The following is a 26,020-nucleotide window of genomic DNA, read 5'->3' as shown; positions in this document are numbered from 1 at the left end:
TTTAAAATTATTTAGCAGTATTGCTCTTGAACTTAACTTTTTGGTTTAAGTGCGGAGAACATGATATTTAATAAATATAGGTAACATACAAAATGTTAAAGAAAGCCCCTTTGGACGTAATTTAAAATCTGGAACCTTTCAGACTTTTTTTATTATCTTTTTAATTTCCTTTCAAAATAAGCTAAGAACTGTGAAGAGTTTTGTGTGAAAGTTCAGATACACATGGTTACTAATTATTGCTCATTTAACATATTTACTATTTTGCTAGAACAGTTGCCATGAATCTAGAAAAATTTATAATACGCGTGGTAACTAAACATAGCTCGTTAAACGCACATTTAGATTTTTGTGAGAACATTTGCCTTCAGTCTCAAAAGGTTTATAATAATTCAAAAACAACCAGTTTGAAATGTCACACTTTTTAGCAACTTCCGTAGATCTTTTATAAAAAAATTCTAAATTGGAGGTAAATGTGATTTTAAGATGAATAAAATTAAAAGAAAATTGTGCCGTAAAATTGAAAAAACAAATCAGTGTATGGAAGATTTTCAGAATTTTAATTTCCGTTCTAAAAGTATAATTACTTTTTAAGCGTTTTAAATGAAACAAAATTGCTTTTTTAGAACATATACCAAAATGGAACACCTAGCATTTAGAATTAACGTTCGAGTCGCGGAGGCGTAGTATTGGACAACTTGTCTTCATCGCAGCTAGTGGTCGACAGTTGCAAGTTGCTTTCGTCGCCACTAGATGGCGTTCGATGGATTAGTTCGATTACATCCAAATAGTTGTGTTACAAACCATAAATCATTGTTGGAAAAGACACTGCTTTTCAAAGAAAATTTAATGAAAAAACAAGCTTTTATAAAAATTATATCTATAATGCAAATTATACTTTGAAAAGTGCATGCAATGCTTTTTAATAAAATGTGAGCAAAACTAGACGTAAAAAATTTTGTAAATTTTTATTTAAGTTTTTATATTAATGAGTTTTCGAAATTGCATCAAATAAAATACTCAAATGTACTTTTAGATAAGGATATTAGCAAAAACTGCAAAAGATTTGGTGTGACCACTCAATAATGTTTGATTCTCGTATTTTTCATTGCATTATAAAAAGTAAAATGCATCTTTCTGGATGATGTACTTTAAGTGCCAAGAATAAATCTAAATTATGTGCAAGTCAGGTTATTAATAAGGTTTTTATGTTAGTTTTAGTGATTATAATGCCGAAAACATTCACTCACTATATCTTACAAAAGATAATTTCACTTTACACCCTTAGCATTCTTACGTATTCCGTTTCGCAATCTTCAATCGTTAAAAAGTATATTTTATTTCTAAAAAACTCTTTTTCACTTATTCTTACATTTCATCATTTTAGCTAGAAGAGACTTAAATAAAATAGAACACGAATTAAGATAAATGAAAATAATTTTATTACTTTTGTTTATTATTTTGTGGACTGAAGCATACAGTTGTTTATGAACTCCAAATTTAGTCACATTCAAAATACCGCAAAATTTATATAACTTTAAGAAGTATCACTTGAAATTAAGTAATTTCATAAAATAGTTATTAGTTTAATATTTTCATTAGGAGAATTAAATTTTTATTCTAGATTTAGATTATTTTTCCTTTTTTTTTTTTTTTTTTTGGCTTGCTGGCTGTTTGCAGTTTGATTTATTTTTCTTTTTCAAATATTTGCTAATTTCTTATAAATAGAGTCGATTCCTAATTTATCAAGGCAATACTGGGATGATATCTACGGTTAATTTAAAATAACGGTTAATTCGAGGGCAGTTAAAAAAAGCACATGAAAGGGGAAAAGTCCATTTTACAACTAAAAGAAAAATACTGTTAATAGTTTATCTGTGCTTTCAAGCTGTTCTATCTGAAGAATGAATTCATTTGATTTCATAAATTAAATCAGTGTTCAGTCGGCAGACGGTATAGCAATTAAGGGATCCAACTTTGGTACCGAAGGGCCCGGGTTCGAATTATGGAGAAGGTATGGATATTTGCAAATGTATAGTGTCTCTGCGGCATGGGAGCACTCTCTATATATACGGCGAGTCGGAAGTTTTCTAGAGAGGTTGGTGGTTGGGAAAGAGGGCTTGAATACCCACGGATCCATCTCCCAGGGTGTTCTCCATCAAAATTGGGGATAGAACTGACCGAAGGCCTATATGGTGCTCAAGGCTCTTGCCAACGACAGGCGCAGGCTTGTTTTCGTTGCCACGATAAATTTCGTGGGCTTATTCTGCTGTTACTGTCAAACAAGTGAGATAAGTTACAGCACAACAAATGAGTGTTCAAAACAAAAACAACTGTTGTAAATAACCGAAGAATAAACGTCTTTACAGGTGGTAAGGATTATGTTAATTTTATTAACAGTTAAATTTTAAGTTAAAGTTCCTTTCCTGTCAAATTCTTAACTTCAACTTACTACTTCCGACCAGAACGTAGTTTTAAAATCACGTCTGAATACATAATGAGGAAGAGCGGTATTTAACCGCGAACTTCTTTAGTCTTAGTGAGAGAGAATCAGAGTTTCTGATTTACGCGCGTCTGCCTTTTGGCCACTCTCTCTCTCAAAGCTGTTATTACGCTCGGCCGTCCTCAGGCTCTTGATAGCTTCGCAGTCATCTGGTGTTTAAGGGGCCAACTGCATTAGAAACTTGATAGCTTCGGTTATATTTCTTTAGTTAATCTTAGTTTTAGTTTAATTCTTATTCTTTTAAGTTCAAGCCCAAGTGTCGGCTTTGATTGTACACTCCAAGACGGAGTTTCATTAATCTTATTGGAATAATAAAGGGTTAGTTACCCTTCCATCTTGTTGTTTCTTGTCACACGAATTTAAGCGATTATTCGCTAACTAGTTCTTAAGATTCGTCACTTTCTACAGTAACTGAGATTTACACAGTGAAAATCTTACAAGGAACTAAGTTCATCATTCAACATCCCTTTCTTTTAAGCAGCCCATAGCAGACTTGCTGCTTGGTTTTCCAGATGTATGACATAAATACGGGCTAATTTTCTATTAAAATTCGCCACGAAGGCATCCGTTACATAAACAGGTAACTTCTCTCAATATCTGTGCTTTGTCACAATTAATTAGCAGATACCCCAAATGTTCCACCGTAAAAAAATTACTTGACAGCTAAATTTATAAATACGTTAAAATCATGTTAACGAAGTCTAGTTATCGTAATGGTAATATTTGAACATGAGTGACTGGTAGAGGTATTTTATTAACTAGAAAGCCACTCCTTAAATTATTCATAAAATGCAAATATTCATATACATGAAATAAATAGAGGATTAAAAAATCTATCAAATAACATATCTGAAGCTGCAAAGGAGAATTATAGGTAATTTTGTTAGAAAGAAATAAAAAAAAATTAACTAAAAATTAACTAAAATTTATATATTCCAGCGAAACCTCTGTTTAGGAATTTAATTCATTTTTGAAAGCCGTTCGTCACCGAAATGTCCAAAACCGAGGCAGTTTCTAAATATAAATAAATACAAAATGTATTAATTTGTTCCTATGCTGTTAGACGATTGCTTATTTAAACTTTACAACAGAACTTTGTGCCTAACTACATAATCCCAAACCTATAGAAACCATTTAAATGTACAAAAAAAAAAAGATAAATACAGTATAGAATAGATAAAATAAAAGGTAAATTAATTTAATTTTACAACAACCATGCAAAGAAGAGTGGATGGTGTAAGTGGAAAATGACGACAAAGGTGCTATTGTTTCGAAGCGAAATTCTCTTCGATAAAAACATGAGTAACTCCCAACTCCCCTAACGAGGCATCTTCTCTTATCTTTTCTTTTAAGTGCTACTTCACTCTACTCGAGGCTCACTTAAAATTTGTCCGTTGTGATTTGTTATTGACTGCGTTTTTAAATATTTTTAAGGTGAGATATGGATTTCTCTTAGAAAATGCTTATGCTGTAACTTGCTACCGCTTTATCAGGGTGATGTCTTTACTTGGAAATTCTGTATCTTTTTACTGCATTTTACCTAGAGAGGCAGTATCATAGACAGCAACAGCAAAAGAAAAAAGAATTTATGAAAGATTTTTAGTGCCAAAGCGCTCAACTCTGTCTGCCCCCAACACGGTATAATCATAACCTCCACCAAGTAGTATTCGTGGTTCTATAAGCCACTTACTGCTAAGCTTTTTGAGTGAGAATTAATCGATGACAAATATTAGAATGATTTTTTTTTTCAGAAGCCTCTGAGCGTTAATTATGTGGCATAAGTTCCCTCAAAACGCCTTTGAAAATCATATCTTTCCGTATTTGCGTGTTCATAACTCGAAACACTGTTTATGATGCGAGGCGTTTTTTGTGCAGGTAATTCGTTCGTGAGTTGAGGAGTTTGTGATCCGAAGATCCCCTGTGTATTACAGCAGAACCTCGCTTAACAAGCATAATTTGTTCCCGAATCTTACTTGTAATGTGAAACACTCGTTTAGCGAAATGATATTTTCCATAAGAATTTATGTAAAATACGATTAATGCATTCCATTCCTGCCTCCTCCCCAAAAAAATCTGAAAGCTGTCAGATTTTATATTACGTCCAAAGGAGCGTTTTGTTAACTTCTGTGTGTTACCTTTATTTATTAAATATCATGTTCTTCGCAATTAAAACATAAAATCATTCAACAGCAATATCGCAAAATAATTTAAAACGAGCATATCTTTAGAATGTCCGATACACTGTCTCGCGCGCAGGAGATAAAATTGTTTTTTTTTTTTTCTTACAATGTTGCCATTGCTCGCTCTGAAGTCGTTGAGTTTCTTAATCCAAAACTCATAAATGCTTTACAAAATATGAAATAGATAATAAAACAAATTCCAAATTTGTGCTTGTAGATGCCCATGTTCGGGTGAAGACGTACTTTATTCAAACTTTAATGGCTCTAGGTATCGTTGTTTTATCACAAAGCGAGAAATATACATACATTTATGCAGATTCTTCATTATTTAATTTCTTTAAATATAACACACGGAGATAATAATCGGTGGCAACAATTTGAAAAGTTATTCAGTCTTTTAAACGAAAAATGCCATAACGAAATTAATATACCTTCTGGGCTAACGCCCTTTGAGATAAAAAAGTACAAAAACAAATTTATAATAATTTAACTAATTATTTATAATATATCCTATTTACAATACATCCTATTAATCCTATTTAAGTAGGATGTATTATAAGTGTTTAAATGTCTGTAGAACGTTTTCTACAGACATTTGTTTTTGACTACGCTTCAAAATTTTACGAAAGTGCGACAGAACGTTAGTGTTAAATAAATTTGCAATGCGCGTAGCTTCTCCCTCATAAGAGCGATCCTTCGTAATGTACAAAGCAACAATCTTCCATGCTTTTTAGCAATGCATCTCCTTTATTTCTCTGAAAAGTTGATGCTCTGCTTCTCTCCTCAATTCATCTCCTTCTCCCCTGACAAAATAATCTCCCCAACGTCTTCCTGTGACACGGAAGGCCGCTGCATAAGCTATTCGGGACTCAGCTCCTGGTTAGCCTCTTCTACTAGTTCATTGTTGCTATTCACCTCCATAATCGTGGCCAGAGACACAGTCATGTTAATCACAGTCTCCACAAACAATTACTCATTGACCATAAGATGTTAGCCGAACAAGCGCTAAACACAGAATGATAGCCGAGGATGCAGGCAGGTTTCTGAATGTGATGTCACGATGCCTCCATGTCAATCATTCAGGGGAATATCGTTTTCTTTTGTTCGGTATGCGAATCACTCATTATGGGAAGAGCTCGTTAAGCGAGGTTTGATAATATTAAAAGTTTTTTTTCACATTTTCTCATTCAAAGTTAAACAATAAATTTCAGGAGTTATTTTTAATTCTCTAATGGTTATTTTAAATTTTGAACAATAGTTTTAAAAAATTTTCTTGTTTCTCCACCTACATTTCTCTACCAAAATGAGTTTTCTGGATCTCGTTTTATGTAAATGAGGTGAAACCAGTGTTTAAGGAGAGGTCTTGGTCACAGTAATAAAGTAATTTCCTAGCTTAAGGCAAAAATCAACGAAATCAATTTTAAGACAACAAACTAGAAACAGGTTGTAGATAAAGAATTCTCTCAACACTGAAATCAGCTGAAAAATATGCAAAGCATAATGATTTTAAAGTGTTACTGGTTAGCGTTACTGATTACTGGTTAGTGTTACTGCTTTGAAAGTGTTACTGTGTAGCGTAAGAAAAGCTGTTGCTAAATACAGCGGATTTCTTTTTGATGCTATACAAAGCCAACGTTACTTTTACTTTTAATCTTGGATCAATAAACGATGATCATTCTGTGCGTAATATCGGGAAATTTTTAATATTGGAAAACTGAAGCCGCTTGGATACCTAATATATCTATTAATTTGTATTGTGTCCTTAAGTAAGACGTATAACAGGAAATCGCATACTTTCGACTTTTAGGTAATTCTCTTCCTTGGTGCATATATAAACTTACGTACATTTCTAAATTTTTTTAATATATGTCATTATGTGATAAAAAATTAGTACTGAAATTCTTCAGTAGATTTACTTATTTTGATTCCTATGAATGGGGAAAATATTTTATTAAAGTAGTGCAGTATAATTAACCTAGATACTGTTCTTTGTGCGATATCTGGTTTAGAAAAACGTTTCCTGAAAGTATTATACTGGATTCCTATCCAGATATCGGAAAGGTATCATTTGAGTCATTAGAAACAAGTAACTGTTATTCGGTTAAACTCGGGTGTAAAATTGATAGAGAAAGTCTTTAGTTGTTCATTTCCTTCTTCTCTCTCTCTCTCTTTTTTTTTTGTAAAACTTTTATAAATTTTTCAATTCTGAGTTTCTAATAATATTAACATTTTTTTTTCTTTATTTAGTCAAATAAAGTATTGTTAGGATACAGTTTTTCTAAAAATTTCTAAAGGAAGTTTTTAGAAATATAATGTATCTTAACGAAATATCATAAAAATACAACGATGTCTTGAATATCGTTTATCTCGCAAGTAAGGAAGATGAAATTATTTCCGTGTTTTATTACAAGCTGAGGAACTTATTCTTATGTTTTTCCTGTTAAAATGTGCTCCGCCAAAACGGATTCCGCAACACTGTCTTAATGTATCATAAATTCGTCTTTAAAGACTGCTTACAGAAGTACTTCTGAAGTATTTTTCACTTAGAATAAGGATCCTTCAAAATAACGGTTTTAAGTCTTTAAATTATGAGGGATACGTTATGGACTCTCTTTAAATGCTTTGCGCTCGAGATGCCTAGCCTATTAAATTGCATTTTTTACTTTCAAATAAGAGGTTAATAATCATAAACATGGAGTAAAATTTGCAAAATTCGTGTAAGAGTTTAGATTTGTGTATTTTGAAAAGAAAACATACTTTTTAAAAATTTGATATTCTCTTTCCTTCTAATATGCCTTCGTTGTGTAACGTTAGTACTCTCGGGGCGTATTCTAAAGGTCTAGATTCGAGTCCAGGAGAGAACACTACACATTTTTCACATCTTATGCTTCAAAATAATCTAATGACTCTACAAATGGCGCCCAAACTAAAATGGGGTGGACAATAATTCGTTACCACCAAGATTTGGCGACCGGGTCCCCTAATATCCAATCACAATTTAAAAGGAAGAATATGTAAGGTATTTTCTCTCTTTTTCCAGGATGGCTTTGTTGTGTAAAGGTAGCACTCTTGGCGTGAATTCAAAAGGTCCAGGTTCGAGTCCAGGCCAGGGCATTGCATATTTATCATTTCTCCTGCTTTAAAATAACCTAATGACTCTACAGTTTAATCATTAATTATTAATCTGCATTAATCTGCATTTAATCATTAATCTGCATTTTTTTACCAGAATGCATAAATTTTATTCATATTTGCAACACTGGTTTGTACTTCGCATAAGAAATAATTAAAATGTTTTGTATAATTGGAAATGTCCCAACCTAACCATCTTTTTATGAATAATAGATTCATTAAATTGGAGATTTACCTGTTGCGAATCATTCTTTCCTTTTGTGTTAGAAACATCTAGCTATCCCAAGTCTTTCTAATTTTGACGTCATGTTTTATGATGTTACGAAAGCTATAGGATCGCAAGCTATTTGTTTAATTAGCCTTTTGGTCTGGCACTGCTAACTATGCTGTAGTCTGTAACTTCAGGAGATCGTTTCTTCTCCCCAAATATGCCTCATAACAATGGTAACGAGCGCTGGGGAAAGAAACTTTGAGTCTTCTACTTTGCTAAAATTCCCTAATCCTTTCTGTGTTCAAACATCACTCACTGGTGAAAATTATTACCGAGTTTCTTCCAGTAAGAAAACCTTCATGCTGTGTGTTCATTCTCGTTTTTTGGTCTCTTCTAACAGGACGTTGTGTAGACATTCAAGTTCAGAAACTCCCAAACTGCTTTTAAAGAAAAACCTAAATCTTAAGTTTGGTATTTTTACATAGGCAGACCTCATATTAGAGATCGCATTTGAGCTGCTATACAAAGCTCGTACCACTCAGAAATTCTACACCGTCTAATACAACAAAATTATGAACCCATTTTGCAGAAAGTATGATATTTATTAACTGCAGAAAATTTACCCATACTCGTGGAATCCATGTTTATGGAGGACTCAGCTCTTACGAAAGATTCAGTTGTATTTGGTTGGTATACCAAGTGTTTGGTAGGCTAGTATTCTTTGCATGCATGATTCATGCATGAGTTTTATGAAATTTTACACGTAATTTTACCATACGAATTTGCATGTAATTTCTGCATATAATTTTACCAAACGAATCTTTTAAGATGACACATAAACTGATCAACTGTGTTTTTATTTTCCTATTTATTTTATTCATGTTTTTAGATGTACGGATACTTGCCCGAATTTATGCGCTGATACTGCTCCGAACTTTCACGAAAGTCTTCGTTGATGGAGTTGGGAAAAATGTACCAATAATAGAATTCAGTGAAAGAAATAATAAGAAAGACCGAGTTGAAATTTCTTTATTACACAGCATGTATTCCTAAAATTACTACAGCAAAATTAGGCAAATCGAATAAACTGTCTGTGCATTAAAGACAAATTATTTACTGTATTGAATAGGAAGGAAAATAAATTCGTTTTTACTGAAAGCGCTTTTCTAAAAAAAATGTCAGTATTTATTCAAAGAATCATAATTAACGAAAGTCTTTATTCGCTTCCTTTGAATTAAATGAAAAGAAACCGGTTTCTCAGCCAATACCAGACGAATGTTCTACTAAAGCATTCTCTTTTATACTTATTTCTCTATTTTAAATAGCGTGAATATTTGGCATTTCATTTATTTAAAAAGAGAATTTTTAAAAATAATCTGTCTGTAAAGTGAAAATATTTTAATTAGCTTCAAACTAATTAATTGAGTTTTATAAAATGAAAATTTTTTCAGTAGAACGGAGAGAAAAAAAAAGCTTTATATTTCGCATTTTGGGATAACATTATTAGCTTGTTGATGCATTAATTAATTTTTTTTTCTTACGCCTCTCACTGGCATAAAACTTAGGTGATTCTTTAATTTTACGCAGGTTTAAACATGAAAAATATGCTCAAAGGAAGTGTTACCTGGATTCAGCCTAGTATAATATTTTTAGAAATCTGATGACAAAAGCGTTTCCTGATGTGAAAGGTCTACTAGAAAAAAACGCTCATTCCAATGTAGTTTTCTAATGATAAGCACTAAAGAAATTAAATTCTGTACTTAGAAAAATTGGTCCTTTGGAAATGTCACTTCAGTGTAGAATTCTTCCGCTTCACTGCACTGCAGCCATCTTTGTTTCCGTGACGCGAATGCACTTTCCTAAAAATCTTGACTTTGGACATTACAACCTGAGGTTTCATCACACATGATGACTTCATAAAAGCTTTCTAGACAGTTCTCAGAAGTACTTTGCAGAAGAACATAGCACATGTTCCTTCTGATTTGTATAATCTCCCTTATCGAGAGGTATGATATTCGGGGAGCTTAAAACTTTCTGTATTCTAATCATTGGATTAGCACTAACACAAATGCTTTTGTTATACCTATAAACTATCTCATATTGATGCGTGTATATTGAGTCTGATTTCGCATAATTAATTTTTAACTGAACTAAAATAACTTTGTAGAGTCATTAGGTTATTTTTAAAGCAGGAGTGATGAAAAATATATAAGAAGACGGGAGAAATACCTTATATACTCCCTCTTTTAAAGGGCGACTGGGTTTTAGGGGACCCAATCGCCAAATTCTGATGGTGAAGAATCATCATTCACCATCTTTTTTAGTTCGGGCGCCACTGTAGAGACATTAGGTTATTTCGAAGCAAGAGAGATGAAAACTGAACAATGCCCTCGCTCAGAATCGAACCACGGACCTCTGGAATACGCGACAACTTGACAAACATGACATGCTTATAGCGTTATATATATATATATATTTTGAAAGAGTTCGTGATTATCTGAAGCGTTTTTATGGATTGTGACTGTTGAGAGTCTATCTGACTGTAGCTAATGCTGAATATTGCTATCCTCAAGCCAAAATCTCTGAAGACATCGACACAAATTACTTCGATGCGTTGTTTACGTTGTTTTGTCTCCATAGACTGCTAACAGCTTACTGTGAATGTATGTCGTTGAGTTATCCCCGGATTTGTGAGGAATTCGATCACTGGATGTTGGCGTCTATGTGACTTATTTGCCTGCTTGTTTGTTTGTGTATGCGATTATGACAAATCCTCGACAGTTATCTGCCTAAGAGGAGGGATGCCTTTGTGGAAACTTTCTAAGGGAAACTGGCTCGTATACATGTGGTTTGCCTGTCACGTTGATCATCCATGATAGCTTACCTTCAACAACAATGCTTTTCTTTACAACATTCCGTCTGTCTTGTACTTACATTTACCGAGTTATAGCGGACTGCAAGTATTATAGTTTTAAAAGCTTATAAATATTACGTATTTCCAAGATTACATCAACACAATTTCAAATTTCGTTTTGTTTTTCCTTAACATATATGAGAATAAAGAGGTATAAATGCTGTGTTGTAAAGATATCAGTTTTTTTTTTTCCCGAAAGAGGAGACTTGAAAAATCATATATACCCTCGCCGGAATTCAAATTCAAGATCTTCTGATGCTAGCCAGACGTGCTACTAGTTACGTCACGACAGCAGGCATCTATTAAATTTTTATAGAGTCACCAAAAAATTTAAGCGACGAGTTACTTTGGGAACAAAGCGTGGATCATATTCTAATTCAAATTTTAAGGGCTTAGGACTCGATATTTTTTATACTGTGCTTTCTAAAATGCGTATCAATGTAATTTATTATTGCGTTGCAAAAACTGTGGCCCAGAAATGAGATCGAGAGAATTTGTATTTCTATTTAAAAGCTTAGGTTTGCAGAGTCATTAGGTTATTTTGAAGCAGAAGATGTGAAAAGTCTGCAATGGCCTCGCCGGACTCGAAACTGGACCTCTCGAATACGAGTCGAGTGTGTTACCGCTACACCACGGACACATATATAGGACCCTGTCTCAGATAACAATCCATGATTCCAAATAATTTGCTTTTCTCTGGAGGTGGTCATCTTAGAAAAGATGACTGTGAGTTTATGGCGATTATAGATCTGCATACAGATTTATCCAATTCAAAAATCTCGTCTATATTAAAGAAAAATGCTAATTAGGAATGTAGAGTATTTGTTTATTAATACCTTTGTATTAATAAATATAAATATTTAACTACAAATAATCATGTAGCAAAGAGGCAGTTCTACGTACAGGAATTATTTTATGTTTAATTTTCTCAAATACTGCAAGTAAATGATGTTTTAAACCACCGAGAATAGATCTTATTATAAAAGAGACAAATACTTATGTCATAAATTTTGTTCATTAATTAAAAAAACATTTATTTTCCATATAATGAAATTTGCTTAGATGATTTTCTTCTTTATCTAATCACTTCCTTTTCAGAAACAGTTTGAACTTTAGAAATGAATCCATTGTCTTATTGTTCCCTAATATAAATAGGATCTAATTTTTACCTTTGACGATCTAAAATTTTTAACTTGATTAATATGAATGATTTGCATACCATTCATATTAGACCTACTCACATTTTTTTAGACATCTTATATGTAAAAAAATGATTTATTATTCTCGGATCAATTCTCGGAATAATACCGGGAACGATGTCCTCGGTTAATTCAAAATTGTGGTTAACTAAAGAGCAGTAAAGGAAGGTTAACACATTTGAAATCCATTTAAAATATATACACTATAAATATATAATAATCTATAGATATTAGGATCCCATTTTTAGCTTTAGTCTTCATGAATATTAAAAATAGACTAGTAATATTTGAAATAAGTAATAATTATTTTACTAAAATGTTAATAAAGTACAGAACATAAGGAAAATTAAAAAAAACATTTTTAAAAAATGCTACATGGAGTTATTTAAATGTATTTACGATTTATTTAGTAGTAGCATTTTAATAAACTGTATACCATCATCTAGTGCTTGTTTTAATAAATATTGTAATAAAAAAAGAAATTAAACATGATCGGAGAATAATTACAAGACGTTTGGGCGTATTTCTCATGTAATAACTCAAAAAAAGTCATTATTAAAAAAGTACTTACACAAATTTCTTATAATACATGCACATGCACAATATATAAATAAAGCACGCAGGAAATGGGATATTAGTATTTTGAGTCTATTATTGAGTCTATTATTGAGAAAATTATGTGTGATAAGTCTAAGTAAAACGCGCTAAGTGCAAATTGTAGTATTTATATTATAAGATATTTCTTCCGCCTTCCTAGCATGCCTTCGTGGTGTGGCGGTCTGCACGGTGGGACGATATTCCAGAGGTCCGTGGTTCGATTCCGGGGAAGGCGTTGCTAATTTTTCATCTTGCCTGCTTCGAAAAAATACCTAATTTCTCTACAATATTTTAAAAGATATATTAACATTTCTAAAACTCTACACATTTATAGGCTGTACCCTCCACGTTTAGCCATGTTTCCCCTTTCAGCTCATTTTTCCCCCCGACATTTTTTAGTTCAAGTACTGAAGTATATGTAGGTTTGCGAATTCGTTCTTCTTCCAGCTGTGAAAAATGTTTTCAGTGTGTAAATATCGAGATGAGGGATAAATTTCAACAACGCCTTGAAATCTTTTAAAATTTCTATTGAAAATATGCCAGTAACTATTCTTATAAATTTCGGATTTTTTAAGCAGCAAAAGTGTCCTCCAGTCTGAATATTCATAAAAACAAACCTTTTAAGCTCTTGCTTGCGTTTTGTCTTGTTCTTGAAATTTTACAAATTTTAATTAGAAAGTTCTTTCGAATGAACCCACTAACGATCGAACCGTAAAGTCGTTGAACACTGATTGTTCGGTTCGAGGCTCATATCCCGCGAACGAGCTGGCTGCATGGGTGTTTTCGTAGTTTTGCCCAACGCGTAACTTGTATACGAGCCAGGTTTTCTCAGAAAGTCCTGCACGAAGGCATCCCTTCCCATAAGCAGACAGCCTTGAGTGCTTTGCCATAATCAAATAAACCAAAGCAAAACAATCTTTCCAGTGAATGTTACAAATTACTAGGCAATGATAGTTTTACCCATGCATATGCAGAGTTTCACAGTATATTTTCTAAATCTAAGCTTAGAGAATATTCAGTCTGAAAATTAATTGAGAATACGAAAAGATAAATTTTTATTGTGAAGTTACGAACAGTTGATAATTATTATAGCACATGAGAAAGTATTTTAGTTTTATTTACGAAGAACAGAATAATGACGAAATGTTTGTACGGAACTGAAATTAATTTCAATTCAAATGAACTGATCTTACTCAGAATTCTATATTTATTATTTTTATCGCAATAGAACTGATTTATTCCCCATTTGAACTGATTTATTCCCGATTTATTCCCCATTTGAACTGATTTATTCCCCTATTTAACGTATTAATAAGGCAAATATCGTTTACAGTAAACAAATTTCAGAGAATTTATAAATGTGAATGATTCCTTTAGGTATCTAATGCCTAAGTAATGAATGAATGGGAAAGAGATGGATGTTATTTTAAAACTTTAATAACTGATAGACTATAATTAGGGCAACAATGTTAGTGTGGGAAAAGATGGTAAGTAATAAAATTGCGCTAGATTTCCCTGATATGGAATTTACACTACTACATATGAACAAGGGGCATATCATAAACAAAGCAATAACATAGAAAACTAAACATACCATTAGTGAGTTTCTTAAGAGCTAATCAGTTTTCACGAAGATTTTAGAGGAATCTGGCATAAATGGGATATTTCATAATTTATTTATTCTTCATGTATTTTCCCCAAAAATGTATCATTTCATTGTGCAAGCTTCTTTTTACTTCATTGTATGAAGTAAAGGAAGTATTCCAATCGCGAAAAATGGGTATCATATTTCAACGAAAATATCCATTTTGACCGCTCTCGAATCCCTCTGAATTATTATTTTGTGCGATATCTGTACGTACGGACAGAATAAGGGACTCTTTCTTTCTGTAAAAGGGATTTAAAATGAATTCAGAAGAGATTTTTTTCGGGACCTCTGTATACCTGTACGGACCAAAAACGAGCAGACGTAAAACGTTGAAATTTCGGATATGGGACTGTTATAACGTGTAGTTGTGCACCTCCCTTTTTCGTTTCAATGGGCTGCACCAAACATATATATATATACTCCCATCCTGTTACTCTGCATGGTGAGCTCAGTGTTTTTATTTTTATCCGTTGATAAATTGTGCATTTTGTGCTTTAAAAATAGTTGAATTATGTTGTTCTTATGTTCCAGTTAAAGTTTAAGTGGGGATAGGTATAACGAGGCTGTCATTTGTTTACATTTGGAAGTCTTTGTAAAATAGTGAATTAAGTCAGTTGATGAAACAACTTCAGTGTCCTTCGGCCCAGTGGGACGGAGAGTTAACTTTCAATTCTGTGCATAAAAAATTTGGTCTTTTTGCCCGTTGGCCGAATTGCTTCTTTTAGCGTAGAAACTTTAATTTTAATAGTAAAAATAGTTTTTTTTTAAAGCTGGTTTTAATTTTTTTCTAGTGCTTACGATTTTTCTGTATTTTACAATCTTAAATAAGATGTTTTGAGTTTTTATGTATTTTTGCCTTGCCATGAAATGAGAAATGAATAGTTTGAATGAGGTGTCTGAAAATGAAATTCGAAGAAATAATTTTAAATGAAGTGCAGCAAAAAATACGTATAATTTAATAATAGACCGTGCAAGGAAGTCATGTGGTGTCTTTATCAGACAGTGTTTCGTAATTATCATATCAAATTGCAAGCAAAATTCTTAAAATCTGTAGTTTATTTAACATCCCAGTAGTAAGCATACTAAATTTTTGAGGTACCAATTGTGGGCCCATCAGATATGGTCTGCTCAAATCCATAAGATTTGAAAAAGTGATAGCTAAATTTTATCATATATATATTTTTTAATATAACTAATAATAATTTTATCATATATATATATTTTAATATAACTGCAAAATAATTATATTTTATTTAATATATGCAAAATAATAAAACGATAAATTGGGTAAACGACTCCTAAATTAATCATATTCTAGAAACGCATTTAACATCTTTGTTTTAGATCAATTACTATGTAACTGGGCATATTGTTATGCATTTTTTGTACATGCAAAGATTTTTTTTCATAGTAAGTAGTACATTTTTGAAAGAAGACTGCTGGGCATTAAAAGGTTTGCCTTTCGTTAATACGCATTTAACTTCTTACGAAAACACTTTTCCATGTGTTGCAGAAAGCCATAAAAACTTTGAGTTTAAAAAAAAATGGTAGAAGATTATTTTCCAGCGTGATTTTTCAGAAACTGTAACAGAAAACTACTTAGAATTTATTAAAATGTAAAATAATCTAATATTTATAAAAGAAATTGAACATACTAATAGGGAAAGAAATGAGTTTTTTAGATTTATCAACACTTGCGTAAGGAGGAAAGCCCTTATAATTCCTGAAAAGGATCAACATAAATTTTCTGCCTTAGCTATAATACACTCATGTCCATAAATTAAGGATAATGCAAAATCAGGCAATGGAAGGGTTAGAAGCAAAACAAATTTGACTTATTTGTAAAGCTTATTTATTAAACAAAACGTAAAGAGCAAAAAAAGATGCTATATGTTTGATATTATTAAAAAAAATAGCGATTTTTTCTCTCTGGAGCAAATTACAAAAAATAAACCTATTTATAAAAAACCAATATTACATGGTTGGTATTATTGTTAATACATTGTATGTCTCCCAGACGATGCAATACAGTCCGTACAACACCTAGGCATGCTGAGTATCAAATTATCGATCTGATCTTGGGGATATTACACCACTCAAAAAGCAATGCTCTCCGAAGTTCCGGTAGACATGTAGGAGGAGGTTGATGGGCTGCAACTTGAAGGCCAAGCATGTCCCATACGTGCTCTACTGGATTCAAGTCCGGTGAGAATGCTGGCCAGTCCATACGGGTGATATCCTCCGATTGAAGGCATTCGCTTACGATGTTTGCACGGTGAGGACGGGCGTGGTCATCCATAAACACAAACTGTGCGCCGATGGCGCCCCGAAACAAACGTACATGTTGTTCCAGAATGAAGTTCCGATAGATTTGACTTGTCATGGTTCCAATTTGAAAATGCAGGTCATTTCTGGAACCTAGAATAATTCCACCCCAAACGAGCACTCCTGCAACACCGTAACGGTGTCGTTCAATGATGTTTTCTTGGTGGTAACGGGTACCTGGAGCTCTCCATATGAAAGTCCGGCGAGAATCAGACTACAAGCTAAACCTGGACTCGTCGGAAAACATCACGCAAGCCCACAGTTGCGGTGTCTACAATGCATGCTCTCTACTTCAGGATAACCGCAGGCGACAGTGAGTTGCAGTAAGTGGAACGCATCTGACAGGTCTACGAGCATATAGACCAATCTGCCCTAAGCGTCTGTACCCGGTCTGCCTTGAAATTGTTGTGCTAGTGGCTGAAGAGAGCTGACGAGACAGGTCTGTGGCTGTGCTCCGCCTGTTTCTTTTGGCAGTGACTGCCAAATACCGGTCCTCATTCGGCGTCGTAACTCTGGGGCGACCTGTGCTGTAACGTCTACTCACATTACCATCATCTTGGAATCGTTGCCAAAGCCTGGAGATGACACTCTGGGCAGTTCCAAATTCGTCTGATACTTCCAGTTGGATACACCCAAATTCCAGACGGCCGATAATTCTGCTAGGTAAAGAATCATCCAAATGCGTCCTTTGTGTCATAACTATTCGGTTATTGCACTGAAATGCTTATAAAGCGCCTGCCAACAATTTTACTTCCTTACCTGTATTCCTTATATATCACTCTCTTACACTCTCGTCATTTTGACGTACCATCGGTGTCATCTGGTTACTTCCTGAAATTTGCATATGATTCTTGAAGATGTGTGTAGTGATTTTACAGGTGATATATTTATTTTAGAGTTCGATTTACGCGTGACTCCGAATTATCGTTAATTTATGGATATGAGTGTATTTCATAATAGTAATTTGAAAAAAAAAATCTCAACTTGTTTCAAAGGGGGAGAGAGAAAATTCCATTGAAACATCTTATTTGAAGTTAATGTCAAACAAAAGCTTATTGGGACTTAGGCTTTATTAGGGTTTTAATATATACTGGAACCAACAGCGCTACGTAATAATTTTAGGCTCATGTTCACGTTACACATGGAAAACCGCAAATTTTCTTCAAACAGGAAATAGCACAGGAGACTTAACTTGTTCAGCAGTATTCGGAGTTGGATCGAATGACCGGTGTTCAATAATCCTATACATTCTGCCATTGCCGGTTATATACAAGTAAATAGATTAAAATCAGCGAGTGAGATGCTTATTTTATATCTTTTAAGTCCAAACCTGCAGATAATGAACGAGAAATAAAATAAAATATAAAGTGCGTAAAAGTTATTTTATACTCAAATGTAATTTTTACAGAAAAGAGGGAAGAAAGATGCATACCGAACGGCATCATAGTGCAATGCCTTTGATACTGACAATAGCGTTTTCTTGAATTGCATATCATATACTGTAAAATATATTTACGGTATACCATACCTTAAGTTATTCTCTGAAAATGCAGTTTCAGAGATGCGAGTCATAAAAGTCGCGGAGTCGAGCTTTCTTCACTAACGATCTCTGAGTGGTAGAGGCTAATAACTCGACCGGAAATGGTTCGTTTGCAAAAAAGTACGACGTCATAAGTTCTACCAGATCATTTTAAACTTCATTGATCAAATCAATTCGTTTGCGGTAGAAAGCAGTTGCACTTCTGCATAGTAGTAGCATTTTGACTCAAACATTTTATTGAAACTAAAAAGGAAGAGAACTTCTGTAAAGTAAAACAGCGCACAGCGACTCCGTGATTACAGAATTTTAAGCGGCCCAAGCAAGTTTTGTTTGTTGACGAACTTGCCTTTTTATAAACCAAAATTAATTAGTCTGTTTTTTTTCTCCTTTTAAGCAGCAAATTTGTCTGATCTTTAATGGTCCTTTAAAGATTGCCATTTTGATATGTTTTTGCAAGCATACAATAGAACCTTAATTCACGAAAGTCTTTGATCGCGATCAAGTTTTCCAAACGAAAAATGTCTTGTATGGCAAGCGATGTCTCGAGATACGAACAAGTAAGCTTGCAGCAAAGGATTTTCCAAAGAGAAGTTAATGCAATGCAGAAAATGTATTCAGAAGGAGAGGATGTTCCTAGTTACTTGATCAGCGAAGTTTATGCAAAAATAGGGTAAAATGTAAAAGTTCATAGAATATCATCATCTGATAATGCAGTAAGTATTAAGCCGTATCACAAATATCTGCAATAACAATAACATATCTGGTTTAACATAAACAGAAACGAATCACAATGGACAAGCTATTAATGGGATAAAGGCTTAGTTAATCTCAAATAGAGAGCGCGAGATTAAAAGACAGAGGGAAAAAATTGAATAAAGGCAACGGCTGTCCGATGTTTTTACGAAATAAGATTTCCCTTTCACGCAATAACATTTCCACTACTGACTTTGTTACCATTTTCTACTTATGCCGTCAGCTTCCCTTTGCAGATATAGGTCACTTGGATTCGAGGTTTCCTATTTGTACTTCGTGCAAGGAAGTACTGTAATTGCGAAAAATTTCGGGTATCATATTTCAGGGGAAATACCCATTTGTATCATTTCCAAATCTATTTGGATGATTTTTTTGAGTGACGATTTGTCCATATGGACAGAATGAGGACTCTTTTCATTCCAAAACGGATTGTAAAATGAATTTAAAATTGAATTCAAATAGATTTTTTCGTGAGGTCTGTATATACGTACATTGTATATATGTACGCATTTAGCACAACTCAAAATCGATTAGCCTTAGAACGTTGAAATTTTGCATATGATCCTCCTAAAACATCTAGTTGTGCATTTCCTTTTTATTGCAGTATCAAACGTACGCATATATATATATATATATATGTATAGTTTTATATATCATCTCCAATGAACACAAATTTAATTAATGCGATGAATTATTGAAATAAATTTGAGTCAGTACTTTATTCCAATAATTTATGGCAATAATTAAATTTTTGTTTATATATATATATATATATACATATGTATAATTTTTTCATAAGAAACTAATAGTAAAGTTAAATAAAATTAAGTAATTCTCTTGCGCCATTCCAAGGAAGGAAATTTGAGTTTAACAAATACAATAACATTATCTCATTCACATAAAGCTAATTCAAATTTTAAATTAAGAAAATTCAATTGAAAACAAATAAAAGATTAATTATTGCTGCGAACTAATTTACAATATCATTTAAATTCAGAAAGCATATGTAAATTAAGTGCAAGCATCTAAATATATGAAAAAAATATTTTATAATCCAAAAAGTAATCCTAAAATTTTTTTTAAGAATTTTAAAGAGTAAATTAATTTGCATAAAGTGAATAATTGTTGAGCAGGCAGGAGACAGATCTTTTCAAGGGGAAGCTGCCTTCAAACCTAACTCTTCAGTTACTCAATTCTTTGTTTTGTCATCCACATAGGCATGGGTAAAGAATTACACAAAACCAAAAGTAGTGAATTGCTTAAATGCGAAATTTAACTATAAAATAATTTTAATAAATTTAGTAAGCAAATCGACATAGGAAACAAAATATTTAATTAAAAGTACATTGCTAAAGTAATTAAGAGTATTATTCCAAAGAAATTTAGAAATCCTTGCCTATACTGGTACTTCCCCGACACGAATTATGCATGCAAAACTAAATAAACATTCTAAACATAAAAAAACGAGAAATAAATACAATCTATAAAAATAATACTAAAAAGACTATAAGGTATTTCTCCCGCCTTCTTAGTGTGCCTTCGTGGTGTAGTGGTCTGCACGCTGCGCGTGTGTTTCAGAAGTCCGTGGTTCGATTACCGGCGAAGGCGTTGCTCATTTTTCATCACTCCTGCTTCCAAAATACCTAATATCTCTACAAGACAAGTAAACTTACCTCGTAACTACATATTTTTATACGCGGAAGTGTAGAGTAGTTGTTGTCACTGCTAACTGTGTAAATGGTGGGCACTTATGCAATGTAAAGTTGAGTAGTGTTAAGTTGCTACGTGTTTGATATTGTAAAAATTCAGCTGAACACTCTAAGGTAATGGATATATATGTGTGTATAGGTAGATAAATAGATATAGATATAAATATAGTATATACATAGATATATACACACACACACGACCCACCCTTTTGAAGGCTTAAAAGTCCTTACCTGACCTTTATTTTCTCAATTGTCGGTCGTAGTCACATACTTCCGATTACGGAAATGTTCTAAATGACAAAATTATCCATATTTGGGTAATATCAAATTTAAAAGAATAATTTTCAGCAAGTAACGAAATCTGCCTTGCTGAAATTTATCTGAATGCGATCGTCCGGTTCCTATATTTATGTTTGGGAAAGTTTTATAAAAAATAAAAATAGAAGAAGTTTGACTCCCGTGGGACAAAAATTGACTGGCATATTTAATTTCAAAATTTGCAACTTTTGGTGTCATTTATAACTTGCCTTGAGAAATGGGTTAATGAAGTTAGAATAGGAGGACATAAGTTTAAATAAAGATCAGCAAAAAAATGCATGTAATTTCATAGGCCGTCCAAGGAAGTCAATGAATTTTTATTTGTTCAATATCATATTAAATATTTTAATATTGTGTATATGCTAGATTTAATAAAAATCATTGATTTTATATTAAGAACATGCATATAAAGTAATCTTTAAGCAAGCAATGGAAATGCGGGAATGGATTAATTAATTTTACAATATTTCCTATGGGAAAAATCTTTTCCGTTTACGAATATTTTGGATGACGAACTATTTTCATAATCAAATTCTGTGCGTATAAGCCAAGACTTCAGTTTAACCATAATGTTTTATGAGGTATCTGACGAACATTCACTTACTCTAGTCCTCGGTGAATTTTCGCGGACATTCAAAACTAACGTAAGCATTGAATACCGTGAAAGTGAATTTCAATACTGAGGTTGGAGTCCCAGAAACTACTCTTTAAAAGTAAATTCTTTCTAGAAAATTCTTTTAGATTTCTTGCACTTAAATTAATTCTCGTAATAAGTAACATTTATAGAAAAACGTCCCTTTACATTTTCGAGTTTGTTAAAATCTTCCCACCACAATTTAGAATTAAGATTAAGAAAATTTACTGCTTTAGCTCTTTCTTTAACTTTTTAGTTTAGAAAGTATTTATTAGTCAAGTCAGATTTTCAAAATCCCAACGTATAATGTTTCTTTTCAACGAGTTGTTTCTTCCTTTATATTGAGATCCCCAACATCTTACCATATTATTAGTTCATATAAACACGTGAAACGAGCAGTTTAGCGACTTTTTTTGTCATGTTCTCAACACTTTTCTAATACTTTGTGTGCTCTATAACTCCTAAACGCTTGTCCCTCTGCCCCTGAGATTTCACAATTTTTCTACTTGTAACATAAGTTTTCATAAAATGTATGGTTTTCTGAGAATTCGGTATTAAAGGAGAGAAGGTTTACTTGTTAGTGCATGTTTCTAATACGCAAACAGTTGATGCCATTTGCAAAACTATTTCGCTGCTGGTCTTAGAATTTTAAGCAAACATGTAGATCTTTGTGCCAGTGACCTTTTCCTTATCTGCTTTTAATATTTATGACGAATCAAAGAATTTTTAGAGGAATTCATAACTCTAGATTTTGAGTTGCTCCGGTGATTTATGTCATCCGGGCTTCCCAGGCAGAAAGCTACAGTATTATGACGTAAGGTAAAGTTACAATTAGCATTTTAAGGCTTCTCAGATACAAAAAGTGACAGTGTTTTCGGCTTCAAAGTGCACTTTATGCCAGATTTTCCGACAGATATAGAAAAATATATCAAATTTTTTGAACGCCGCAGAAGTATCATAATCCTAATAATGATAACATTTTAAAGCGACCTATGTGCTATTGCATTCACACAAAGTCGTAGTTTTGACGTTTGTAATCAAAGCCAGAATCAGTCTTTCAGAACTCTGATATTATTCTCTATTGCCTAACAGCCCAGCCGGTATGGTGGTTAGTGATACTGGGTATCGTACTGATTAGCCCAGGTTCGAAGGCATGACGTCTGTAAGTGTATAATTTTTGTGCGGAAAGAGGGTACTCAAAATACACGGCAAGCCGAGCGCCTTCTCGAGAGCTTGCTAGTAGAGGATAAGGGGTGGCAAACCTTTGGATTGGTCTCTAGCGTTTCTCAAAAATTGTGGCGGAACTGCATAGTTAGGGCGGCGGGACTACGTATGTATGATCTCGCGTTGAAATTCTGATGTCCCGTCCTTCTTCGAACTAACCTTCGAATTAGCCTAAGTAGTTTTGTGGACATTACTCAAGAATAAAATTGAAAAGTGACTGCTTGATGGCCTGTGCTTTGTCCAAATAAATTGGTTACTTACATACAAAATTCGAATCACTGAATAATGCTAGTGTTTCAGAATAGTAAGTAAACAACGTTCATTTTTATGTAGTATATGCAGCATCTATGCAATAAATGAATTTTACATATTTAACATACTCTTTTACGTCATTTACGGTAATAACAGCTTCATAAAGTGCGCTTTTTACACATACTTTTGTATTCAAGAGAGCATTTTGCCCCTTTTATTGTTGATGAAAATTGTAATCTACAAATCCAATTCTAGTGATTTTAAATGAGCATTTTATTGCATTAATTTTGCACACATACATAAAGCAGATTGCTAATGAACTTCATTTTTTTTACAGATGGGAGAAGCAGACGCAGCTTATAGGACTGGTTAGCCAACCTTTCCAGGTTATTCTGGAAATCATCAATCCAGCGTCCGCTTATCCTTCGCACGTCGCCGTCGATGATCTTCAGGCTGTTGACTGCTACGACAGTGAGTAATTTACTTCATTATTTCTCCCGTTTCGAGACAGCAGCAAAATTTTCCCTCTTCGAGATTTAGTTTTAAAGCTTAACAGAAATCAGGGCTGTTTCTGTGAATCATTCAGCGATATGCATGACGAATGTCGATCAGCCGAGTCAAAACATAGTCAGCACATTTATTAACTAATTTCCACCCTGCTTCTGTGAGATAGTGTAGAAATATTTGGTACAAATGTAGTATTTCACATGTTTTTTTTTTTCAAAATCCTTAGGTTCAAATGGTTTTCCACATGTTTTTTCAAAATCTTTAGGTTCACATGGTTTTCCACATGTTTTTTCAAAATCTTTAGGTTCACATGGTTTTCCACATGTTTTTTCAAAATCTTTAGGTTCACATGGTTTTCCACATGTTTTTTCAAAATCTTTAGGTTCACATGGTTTTCCACATTTTTTTTTAAAATCTTTAGGTTCACATGGTTTTCCACATGTTTTTTCAAAATCTTTAGGTTCACATGGTTTTCCACGTGTTTTTTCAAAATCTTTAGGTTCACGTGGTTTTCCACATGTTTTTTCAAAATCTTTAGGTTCACATGGTTTTCCACATGTTTTTTCAAAATGTTTAAATTGTTTCATTATTAGTACTTTTTGCAGGACTGACAATGCTGATTTGATTTTTTGCAGTTTAATGATCCTAGGATACGATCACAAAAGCTGTAGGTCGCATACTACATTATGTTTTGTAAGTGGGTTCTTTCTTCGAAAGCGTAGAAATGCTCGTCAAAATTTTGGTTATTACCATTCAATAAGTAATAGCTACAATAAATAGAAGATAGGAATGAAGATTTAAATTCAACATACAATAAATTCGGCACCAAAGGATAATACCTGAATCTGAAATGAACTAGAATCTTAATGTGAACACAAATCGTTACTCTCATAATACTCCACAACCTTAAATTTGCAGAAATGCCTTTTTAATGGAAATTAAATAAAACATACAAATATTTATTTTCGTGTCGGTTGGGCCACAGAAAATCTTTAAAACATTGATAAATGGTTGCCAAACACTCTCCTCCGCTATGAACTATAGTCATATAAATTTGCTTACCAAAAAATATGGAGTTATTTACAATTATTAATAGTGCTAAAATAAAATAAAATTTTGGAAAGTTATTATTCTATAGATTTAACAAAGCTTAAAATAGGTAAATAAATATTACAGTTCAACAGCCATAGATTTTGCTCACTGTTTCTTAGTACGTCATTTTAGTTTACCAATGGAAGTTTTCAACTTTACAACTGGAACACTCCCATTCGCATCTGAACACATTCGAATACTTCTGTCAAACTATCATTTCAAGGTAGCAGGCTTCTTTTATTTTATTAACTCTAAATCATTCACCTTGAGTTTCGATTTAGCATTTATCTACTTTGGTCCTTGCTCTAAATAAGAGATATTCTGAGTATCAACGTTCCAAAATCTTTAAACAGATTTTGAAGTTATTTTTTAACTTAACAATAGCTTCGCTTTATAAGAGATGCTTTGTTGCGTAATTTGTAAGAACTGAACTCAAAGCAGCCTTTATGATGAAATTGCGAGATGTAACAGTACTTATCATCTTTAAGATAGAGTCACAATTGGTTTAGAGTTTGAATAGGACTTTTGTCGAGTAATTAAAATGATGAGTCTGTCTATATAAGTTAAAAATTTTATGCTCCAATAGTTTTTTTTTAAGATGAGCTTTCATTTGTTAAATGTCAGCTTCCCAATGCCATCAAAATCGGGGGCAAAGTTTTACTGTGGCTGAATAGGTAAGGATGGTCCAGTTTTTTGAAAAAAGGTACGATTTTTCAAGTGGGCTTTTTAAGTGGATAAGACAAGAGCACTGTGTATGGGGAAAAGTTCTGGGATGCCCAGCCCTTGCTGCAGATCATCGTAACACTGTCAAGTTACCGAAAAATTTTTAGAGATTGGGTGTGTGAACATTATGGCACTGCTGAACTTTATTAAAGTACAGAAGATATTCAAATATATATTATCATAGAAACGTTTGATTGAATTAGATATACATTAGAATATTTGGTTAATACGATTTTGTTGATTGCGACATTTTTTAAAAATTATTGCTATTTTTATTTTCTCTCTCTTTCATAATCCATATGAAAGAAATGTCTGTTTTAGTCTTTTGAATAAATTATGCATATTTTTTATAGGAAAAAGGCCAACAACAGATTGTACGTTCCATCAGTTCCAGTGTGATGACTTGATTTGCATCGAGAATAACCAAGTGTGTGATACTACACCGGATTGTGTTGATGGAGAAGACGAGGAACAAGATTGTGGTGAGTGAGCTGCTGCGATTTAAATTAGTACTTGATAATTGACCACCATTTAGCTCTAATTCGATGACTGACATTATGCA

The 26,020-nt window shown here is 33.0% G+C and overlaps 1 protein-coding gene across 4 annotated transcripts in view; it reads left to right on the top strand.

Annotated features, from left to right (window-relative positions):
- The window catches only part of LOC118188535 (leukocyte tyrosine kinase receptor-like), a 374,636-nt gene that overhangs the window by 104,744 nt on the left and 243,872 nt on the right, over positions 1–26,020 (top strand). For all 4 annotated transcript variants that reach the window (XR_015040889.1, XR_015040890.1, XR_015040888.1 and 1 more), the window contains exons 3-4: positions 23,474–23,607; positions 25,812–25,940. Coding sequence is in view for 1 of the 4 variants with exons in the window: in XM_035358990.2 (XP_035214881.1) it covers positions 23,474–23,607; positions 25,812–25,940 (263 nt within the window). In the remaining 3 variants the exon portion in view is untranslated. The remainder of the gene's footprint in view (positions 1–23,473; positions 23,608–25,811; positions 25,941–26,020) is intronic.

Source organism: Stegodyphus dumicola, chromosome 4, assembly GCF_044657685.1.
Source record: "Stegodyphus dumicola isolate Sdum_Otavi_A_Nest chromosome 4, ASM4465768v1".
NCBI lineage: Eukaryota > Metazoa > Arthropoda > Arachnida > Araneae > Eresidae > Stegodyphus > Stegodyphus dumicola.
This window is presented reverse-complemented; position numbering and strand designations above follow the sequence as displayed.